The sequence below is a fragment of the Centruroides sculpturatus genome, unplaced genomic scaffold, assembly GCF_000671375.1.
Source record: "Centruroides sculpturatus isolate CEXI.00-Female unplaced genomic scaffold, Cexi_2.0 scaffold1718, whole genome shotgun sequence".
Classification (NCBI taxonomy): Eukaryota; Metazoa; Arthropoda; class Arachnida; order Scorpiones; family Buthidae; genus Centruroides; species Centruroides sculpturatus.
In genome coordinates this window covers 64,300-74,528 of record NW_019385829.1, presented here as the reverse complement: position 1 = coordinate 74,528, position 10,229 = coordinate 64,300, and the positions used below count along the sequence as shown (strand labels likewise).

The 10,229-nt window shown below is 30.0% G+C and overlaps 1 protein-coding gene across 1 annotated transcript in view; it reads left to right on the top strand.

Moving 5' to 3' along the window:
* Positions 1 to 8,176, top strand: part of LOC111642384 (D-glucuronyl C5-epimerase-like) — a 9,504-nt gene extending 1,328 nt beyond the window's left edge. Inside the window, exons 2-4 of the mRNA XM_023388726.1 lie at positions 4,380 to 4,863; positions 5,731 to 5,970; positions 6,282 to 8,176. Of these exons, the coding sequence (XP_023244494.1) occupies positions 4,380 to 4,863; positions 5,731 to 5,970; positions 6,282 to 7,306 (1,749 nt within the window). The 3' untranslated portion in view covers positions 7,307 to 8,176. The remainder of the gene's footprint in view (positions 1 to 4,379; positions 4,864 to 5,730; positions 5,971 to 6,281) is intronic.
* The last annotated feature ends 2,053 nt before the right edge of the window (positions 8,177 to 10,229 follow it).

Sequence of the window (10,229 nt, the reverse complement as noted above, 5' to 3'; positions counted from 1 at the left end):
TACATGTTTTTTTAAAAAATTAGTTTTAGAATTTATAATTACTTTTTTTAAAATTAATTAATGTTTTCTTAATTAAATTTTAAATTACTTTTTAATTTAATTATACCAATTGATGTGTTTATATATTGTATAAATATATACATATATAAACTCTGTAATTATGCACAATATTATATTAGTGTTATAATTTTGTATATATATAATTATATGATGTTTATAGAATTAATATTCTGTTATATTCATAACATAAACACTATTTTAACTAACATTTATTTAATAATATGTGCAAATATATGAAAATTATTAAGACAGATGGAAATATCTTGTAGTTTGATCAATAGTGTTTTGTTTTATTAGTTTTTTTTGCCCGTAAGAATATATATATATATAATATACAGTGGATAAAGTAGCTATTTTCCTTTTACTGGTCAGCCACATTACGTGCACACAATGTCCATTTTCGTGAAAGAAATTCTTCCAAATGGGCGTAGGCTAGACTCCAAGGGACAGAACCATTAGAGTTGTTGCTCTAGTACCGGTCGTTAAATATCTAGAAAGGAAAAAAAAATCTCGTCCCTTACCGTCTCTGATTGTAAGTAAAATAATACCCTGCAGAGTTTTAGATACGTTAAACACTTATTAATTAAACAGAGAAACAAACGAGTTCCAAAAACGCAAATTGAAACGTGCGTGTTTAAATGAGATGCAAATAGTATATTTCTTTTTGTTGTATTTTATTTCCCCCTTTTTTTTTTTTTCGTTGTAACGAAGGATTACGGTAGGATTCAACATGATATTTTGGAAGCCCTGTTAGTGCCCCTAAAACAGTGTCGCTCCCTGCTGCAGTGGTGATGGATTGACGTCGAGCCAATAAGTCGAGATGGCTGTCGCAGTTCTCCCCCAGGGACTAGTAGTATAAGCACTTTCACCATTACTAATATAGAAAAAAAAAAACATAATTAATTTTGTTCTACAAGGAAAAAAAACTATATATATATATATATGTAATAATAACAATTCGAAAGTTGTTTTTGTCAAGTGTAGAGTTTTGAAAACCGAAATCAAAATTGAGAGAGACAGTTTGCTACTCCGCTTTTTTCAATTGAAAATTTTTTTTTCGTTTTTTTGCTCTTTTATCTCTTGCTGTTAGGACAAACTATAATTAAGTTTTGTAGAATGATGCTAAAAGTGTATTATCTATGTTTTCTCTTAACTGTCAACTTATATTTTTTCTTTTTTTTTTAATCTTTACGAAATAGCGAAACATATACTTCTTTTGTAATTACAATTAATAAACACACAAAATTTTTATTTTAAAAAAGAAAAAAAAACAACAGCAAATGCTATTAAGGAACTGGAGGCGTTGATTTAAATTCTGTTGATTTATTATTTTCGATATTTTTAACTTATATACACTTCAATCTTTTCGGTTTTTTAAGCCTTTCTTTCCCTTAAGGTATTTCTGATTCGATTCGAAAGACTTCTCACGAAAGACCATTAACTTAATGGCAGTTCTTTAACTCTCTTTCTTCATCGACGGCTAATCAACAATGAAAATACGTACACGAATCCAACTAAATTCCGTAATAGCCATTTCCATTAACATCGACCCAAGATATAAGTTTATCTTTGCCTATCAATGGCACGTAAAGATTACGTGAATCTTTACATTTTTCGAAGACGTCGATGCATTTGCTTCACACTTTGTCACGTCAGCGACCAATAAAAAAGACTTTATTTTTTGAATAGCAGATGTTAAAACAACTATAGATTCGTTTTTGTCAAAGAAAAAATCATTTTCCTCTCCCCTATTTTTAATTTATGATTTAAATCGAGCATTTTCTGTTCCTTCTTTTCTTTTTTTTATCAGTGATTTTCAATCTCTGCGACTGGATTCTTCCCGAGTGCCAATGATTATAGAAATTTGCATATCTAAATTGGTATCAACCAGAAGAGAACGCGGGTCTTTTAAAAACCACTGGGTTAGATAATTTATGTTTAGATCGTGTTTCCTGAAAGAAAATTCGTTTGAAAATTATCACTCGCTATAGCATTAGTGCCTTGGATCATCCGTGGAATTTTTAGGAAATTCTCTTTAACTAAATTGCAGAAATTATTATCAATTAAAAGAACCGAGTAAGAGGTATGATCATTCATAGCTTAATTACTCTATTGGATAATTTGACATAAAATATTCATATATTATCTATTCCTAATCAAGCGAATTTTAATGAGTATAAGTATATTCACGCATTAAAAATTATGATTTTCGCGCTTAAATATTTAATTTTGAATATTTAAGTTCAATCATAATTTTTAATATTAACATGTAATTCTCTTTTAATGAATATTTGTGCACTATAATTGTATTTTACGATTCGAGTAAAGAAATTCAAAGTTTACCAATCGGAGTCGATTTTAAGTAACTTTCAGAGATCATTGGATAGCTCGGATTTCAAAATTTTAAATTTTAACCAATGGTAGTATAACATATATATATTTCATTATTCAAATTGCTAATACCTGAGCTTATTGGCTAATTCGATTGAAAATTTAACCAATTATGTGCAAAACGAAGTTAAGATGCCACCGAGAACTATGCTTATAGAAAACAAATATAGGTTTAGAGTTATTATTAAACTATTAGATTTAATGTAGACGATTAAGAAGGTCCGATTTGTTTACAGATCAGGTGGAATCATGGCCTCGAGGAGTGTCCAGTGTGTGGATTGTAGTCTAGTCACGCCTGTCATTTCCACTTTGCTTCTCCTAATGGAGTTGTCGTTTAGTTCAACGTCCGTCCTGTGACAGTAAAACTTCGTAAAATTATTATTATTTTCTCCCTATTTAATCAGGATAATCGTCTGTTGACTTTACGAGTGTCGAAATATATTTTATACCATACTGTAAGCAGTACACGCCGTGAATCGATTAATACCAATAGATTCTGGCAAAGTAACTGAAATCTATTTTTAGCCAAAAAATGTTTAACATTTGGAAAAGTCAGTGGAGGAAAAAAATAATTTCCTTCCTAAGGCTATAGGTTGAATTCGCTTTAAGGTTTTTAAATGGTTAGACAAGTATTCTCTTCCGTAAAAAGAAATAATAAAAAAAATTGGACCCCTTTTTTTTCTCATATTAAAGTACATAGAATTAGAATGTTTAAATTAAAAATTTAGGATGAAAATGTAAATTTGTCACTGCTCTATACTTATATAAAAAGGAAAAATATAAATTAAGCTTGTAAAAGAATTACTATGTAAATTTATCATTTTATTGTTTCCACTTGTCACGAACGTTTTGACCTCGGACTTTAAAAGAATAACTAGACGTGGTTAAAAGAAATAACTGGTTTGATCCGTCTGGTCTGGCGACCTATATTTTAAATTTAATATAATATTAAAGGACATTTTTAAAAAATATTCAAATTTATTAAGATTAACTTAATAGATACATTTTCTCCATTTTTAACTATCCTATATAACTCTTAACATAGCTTAAAATAAAACGATGATGACGATGCTTTATTTTATGTTACATTAATCAGCATTTAGAATATTAATTTTAAAATCTTTAAATATTTATTTGTAATAAATATATTGATTTAATTTTATTTATATTATTATTATTATTAAATTTATTAAAACAATCGAGATGTAAAATATTAGTAAGAGTAATCTGATGTTTCGTCCTCTTCGTGACAGTTTCTTAGATATGATTTTTATTTAAACATTAGCGTGTTTATTGTAAACAAATTAAAATATATGAGAATAATATGTATATATTTATACAGTTAAGTAGTTGCAAGAAGCAATTTCGAAACGAAGCCAAGTAATCTATTTTCGGTAACTGGTACATGCCTTGACTTCGTCATCCAATAATTTCGATCGCTTTGTCATTTGACTGACGTTCTACCGCTTCCAAGACAACATAAAACGATTTACTGAATTAAAACTAGATAAAAGCATGACAAAAATTGTAAATTCGATAAATATTATGAATGCTCATTGGAAGATCTGATCAGTTAATTAGATATTAAAGCTGAATTGTTATTCATTTTTTTTCCAAATTAGTTGTCTCGATAGTTTCGAAAATGATGGGAAGAGTTGTTTAAAATTTAAAAGTTTTCTCCTTATTTTCGGTTGGTTTTCTAGTCTTTTATCTCCAGTATTGATCACATTTATTAAACATTTTATGCTAATTTTAGGATGTGGAATTTTATATCCAGTATGAACTAATATATATATACTGTCATACCTGCTGCTGTAATATCATAATTGAAATTCAGATAACTCAAAATTATATAAATGAAAATAATCTGGTCAATTTTATAATTTTAAAGTTTACTTGATGATAATTCTTTCATTTTGTTTTTTTAGATGATGCGAATTAATTTAAAGCTCCTACTCATCGTGTTCATCATTGGAGTAGGAATCACCACACTATCGTATTGGACTAAATGTGGAGAAACGACCGTTTTGCATCCTAGAGAAGTACTTTGGAGGACTAGACACCGTCAAGGGAGTGATTCTTATAGTTCGGACACTTACGATAAGGACGAAAAATTATCAGAAGTAGAAAAAAATGGAAGAAATATCGATTGTTTAATTAACGAAGAATCAACCATTTCCTGTCGACAGTACGGCGGCGAAGTTTATATACCTTTTACTTTTATCCACAAATATTTCGAAGTTTACGGTCGTTTAGTTAAACATAATGGTTACGAAAGATTCGAATGGCAGCATAGTTATTCCAAAGTATATTATCCACAAAAGAAATACGATCCACACGGTGTGTTCTTATGGTTCGAAAATTATAACGTCGAAGTCAGAGATCGAGTGAAATTCATTAGCGGTATCGAAGGTAAGTGCTTATTTCGGCTTAATGTTTACATATATAAATGAAAGACTGCAACACGTGATGAGGATTATGGATAGATGTTTGCTCAACATGGCAAAGTATTAAGCGAAATTGTTGGTTTCCTTAGGTCGTTTCCATCCGATCGAATTTATTGGAATATCGAACTGTTTTAGGGGTTAAGTCACGTTATGCTTGCAGTTTGTTCTATCTTCATTTATCAGACAGTCGCATGAATGAGAACTCCGGTTATTCTTCTATCACAATCTACTCTTTCTTCTTTGGTCATTGATATTTAATGCCTATTTACATATCTGTTACGTTTCACCTTGTTATAATGTATACTTTCCTTGTAAATTTATTCGTAAGATTATTTTTTTTAAACTTTTTTTTATTGTATATATAGGAAAATAAACATATTTTAGTGTTTTATACATGACATTTATATAGCGAAAATTTACGTAACTTACAACAGATGGCGGCACTTAAAAAAAAAGAGTTTATTGTAGATTTATAAGCCTTTAATAAATTATTCATCTTCTATAAATTTCAAATTTGCAATAAAAATATTCTCGTCTAGTTTTGATTGCGTTTCGGCTTAGAGCGATCAATCATTGAATGTGTGTACACTTTATATGTACATTAATGTTCTAGCACTTATAGGCAAAATATTCAGCCGGGTTTATTATCATTCCAGGCAACACAACTATAAATTGTGTTGCCTAAAACGGTAATAAACCGAGTTGAATATTCCGGTATTAATTATCTTGTATAAAGCGAGATTATATATCTGCATGCTTCTCATTCTGATAAAATGCGATAAATTTGCATTAAATAATTATTTATTGCCATTTTTTTTAATGTGTTTATCAGGTGTACCAGTATCCAGCCAGTGGGACCCACGAGGTTATTTCTATCCAATCCAGATTGCACAATTCGGTTTGAGTCACTTCAGCAAAAATCTGACAGAAAGTCCTCCAACAGACGTTGTGATAGAAGATGGTAGCGCTACGCATAAAGGAAAATGGAAACTACCCACTGACACTCAAAATGTCATCTTTCGTAGAGTTATGGACGATACAGTTGGACACAAGTTGTTGGAATTTAGAATAGGTAAAAAGAAAAAAAAAATCCTTTTTTTCTATTGTAATTATTATTATTTAGTTCCGCTTGATACTTTCATTTTTCTTGCATCGTAAAAACACTTCCCAGTAGAAAGTTTTAATTAAAATTCCGCAAAGTAGTTTCCGTTTTGTTTTTTATTATGGAACAACAGCTGTTAAATGTCTTCATTAAATGCACATTAGAGAATAGATTTGTATGTGGATGAATTTTTCTTACCTTTCTTTTTTAGTTTCTGAATGTGTAAATATTTGAAAAAAGCAGGACAACTTTATGAAATGAAATTCTTGTATTTTTCGTAGGTACCAATCCCGGTGCAGTGCTGATTTTACACGAGGATCTTCCCTACACCACGCTCCATTTTGAGATGCTCTTCACCAGCAACTCAAGTTTAACTGTGTTGTTAGAAAATGTAGCTGATCATAGTCGTTATACCATCCGTTACGTCACCAGCAACGTTTTGTTAACTACTAGAGACAGTGACGTCATTTACGGCATCGGCAGCAATCGCAGCGGATGGTATCACGTCACGCGAGATTTGGGTATAGACCTGCAAAAAGGACTGGCCCAACATACCAACAGAAAAATAGCCAGGTTAAGAACTCTTCGTGTTCGTAGACTCGTGCTGCGTGGTTCCGGTTATATAGACACCATCAAACTGGCATCTAGTGCCCATTTGGCACATTTTTACTCCGCGGCCGATTGGTTAGTGAGACATCAAGACGATAAGGGAGGATGGCCCATTATGGTGACTCGAAAGTTATCTAATGGCATGCTAGAACTACCTCCTGGTTGGTATTCTGGTATGGCTCAGGGTCAAGCCATGTCTTTGCTTACCAGAGCTTTCATAGTGACGGGTGATTTAAAATATTTAGAATCCGCACTGAAAGGTGTGAAAATATTCAAAGTCAGGTCCGAAAATCATGGTATTATGACCACATTCCTGGGTAAGTACGTCTGGTATGAGGAGTACCCAACCGTGCCCAGTTCTTTCGTTCTTAATGGTTTTATTTATTCATTATTCGGTCTTTACGATGTCTACATGACGTGCACTCATGAAGATTGCAGAGAAGCCGGGAAATTATTCGACGAGGGGATGGTTTCATTAAAAAAAATGCTTCCATTATACGATTCCGGTTTCGGTTCAATCTACGATTTGCGCCATTTCTCTTTGGGTGTGGCACCAAATTTAGCACGTTGGGACTATCACACGACACACATTAATCAGCTTTTATTTCTGGATACGATTTATGACGATTCTATTCTTAAATTAACGGCAGAGAGATGGTTGGGTTACATGAAAGGAAAAAGGGCATCGCATAATTAATTTTACCGTTTTTACAATTCTGTTGGCTGCTCAAAAATTTAAGGCAGCTAAAAATCGTGGAGGAAGGAAAAAAAAGAAGAAACTTATTTTTATTTTTTAACTCGACAACTGTGACATTTTCTTCACAGAAGGGTTATTTATTAAATAATTATTTTTTATTGATAGAATATATATATATATATATACATACATACATACATATTTCTTCTCGAGGTAGTTATTTTATATCGATTTATTCCGGGGATACATTCATTAATTTTTTGAAGAATTTTTCCATACCGACTTATTGTATATCCATTCAGAAATTTGTTACATTTTTAAACTTCCTTTAATAATTAAGAGCAGACAGTTTTTTCTTGATTTATTTTATAAAGGAAGACATTTAAAAAATAATAATGATGACGATAAACAGACTTTTTAATATACTTTTGGAACGATAAAAAAAAATATATATATATATGATTAAAACGGATTTAAAAATAATTTTTTACTTAAAAAAAATATTCAGGAGCACCTATCTGCACATACAAAGGACCGTCGGTAGTTCCTTATTAATAGACAGAAATATCAGGAAGACAATTATGAATTTTCTGTCGATTATAAGAAAAATTAGATTTTCATTGTACACAGTCATTTTCCTATGCACACTTTAAAAAAAAAAAGGGAAGAACATGTGAAGAAGGTTGCATGTTTACTTTTACTGTTGATAATATGCACATTCGCGTATATGCTTCGATCCCTAACTCATGGGATGACGCCAGTTGTATATATTAAATGTACAAATATGTATATGTATGAAAGACATGGCTCTGCCAAAAAAAGAAAATGTTTGTTTAAAAAAATAATAATAATAAAAAAACACAAGATCTGGTGGTGTGAAGTTTTAATTTTGCATTTTTATAATTATTAAATAGAGTAAGAAGAAACGATTAATTATTATCAATCACGATAAATCGAGACGAATGATTTTTTTTCTCTCTCTCTCTCTCTTAAATCGAGTCGAATTATCGTAGTCTTTTGTGAAAAGTTATTAGGTTACTTGAAATTCATCCAAGGTTCGTTTTAGTAATGAACTTCTCTATATATCAGTAATGTAGAAGATAGTTCAACCACAATGAGATCATTAGTCAGCCTTGTCTGCCAGATAATTGAACGTAAAGATGGCGAAGCGAAGATAAAACTACTTTCGTTAGTCAAGGTCGTCTTTACAATAAGATGGATTCTATATAATAATTTTAGAATATATATATATAAAAAAAAAATGAATACAAGGATAATATTATTAAATTAAGTTAAAGTCATTCACGAATTGATTTTTATATATATTTGAGGCAAGTCTTGAAGGATGTAAACAGTTTGGATCAATGATCTAGCTTAATGGCATTGCCTCAATCGCTTCTCAAACCGCTCTTAAGCCAATTAATACCGTTTGATCGATTGCATTCTTGTGGCTTACGGCTTGCAAACTGGCTGATGTAAAGATATGTTAAAGTTTGGATGAATTTAGAATTTTATCTTATTTTTTTTTTTTTAAAAAACAAAGAAGAAAATTCAAAAATCAGATCGTTGCTCTAAGCCAAAATCTTTTTTTTTTTTGTGTGTGGTATTTATACTATGCCATTAAGTAGATTATTGAAGGAGGATATTTAGCTAGATTCATAACGAAGTTTTATTTTTAATATAAAAAAATACGTTTTACCCCGAAGAAAAATGAATTAAAATTTAGAGAGAAACAAAATCGCTATCTAAATCAAATTGAATATTTTAAATTTAAACTCGTTATCGAGAAGAGATAATGGAGAAAATGTTATCTTTATGAAAAATTCATGAAATTTTAAATTTTGTTTTAAAACTGGATTATTACACGATTAATTCTTGCTTCCTAGTGTATATAAGTTGTTATTTTTTTTTTTAAATATCGAGTTTTGATTATTCATTTTAGACAATTTCCTGTTTAAATTACAAAGATAATAGATGCGAGTCTAAAGTCAGCAATGGAAAAAATTAATAAAATACATCAATTCCAATAGAAAAGTGGATGATTCTAACAGTTATCTATTCGAAATTTTATTTAAAAAAAATATATATATATATTTTTTTTCTTTACATCTCATTCTGGATCAGATCTTTTTATATACAAAGAAATCTACCATTTGAGAAAAAACTAATTCCATTCCGAAGACAAAAATGTCTAAAAAGTAATAAGAATCCTCAAGGTGTTTTAAGGATATTTTTAGTGAGGGAAATTCGATTTACAGTCATTTAACTAACATTTCAAAATTCTATAATTACTTTTTGTTGAAGTGAATCGATGAAAAACTCTTTGGTTCATTTAAAACATTTCTTTTTTGCAGTTAAACAAAAGTATATTGTTACAGAAGTTATCTAATGGTTTTCGTGTTTTCTTTCTTTAAAACGCCAGAACTTTTAAAACTTTTTTTGAAATTTTAATTTCTAAAATGACAATGAACGAATTAGCGCAGTAATTTCGATTTTTACGTAATAAATTCGACTCGAAAATTATTATTAATTTCTCGCGTTTAACGAAACTTGTAATGTTGACAATTGATTCTATTGAGATGTTGCTTAAATTAAATCTTATACTGATATCGTTTCGTCAATTACTATAAACTAATTCGACCTCATTACATCCTTTTGTAACGTTGCATTGATAAATCTAAATATGGCGTGCCTATATCATTGTAAATCCCACTGGGATTAAAACTAAAGTCCTATTTGCGTATCAATTTAGCCATTGCACGTAAATCTTCATAAATATTCTTAATAGCGTAACAATTCCTTAATATTCTGGATCATTTTCTTAACATTATTAACTGGTATTTTTCGTTTAAGTGTCCTTCGAAAAGTTAAATATTTCCGAATGTCTCAACTGAAAAGTGTAAGAATCGTATTAACCCGAAAG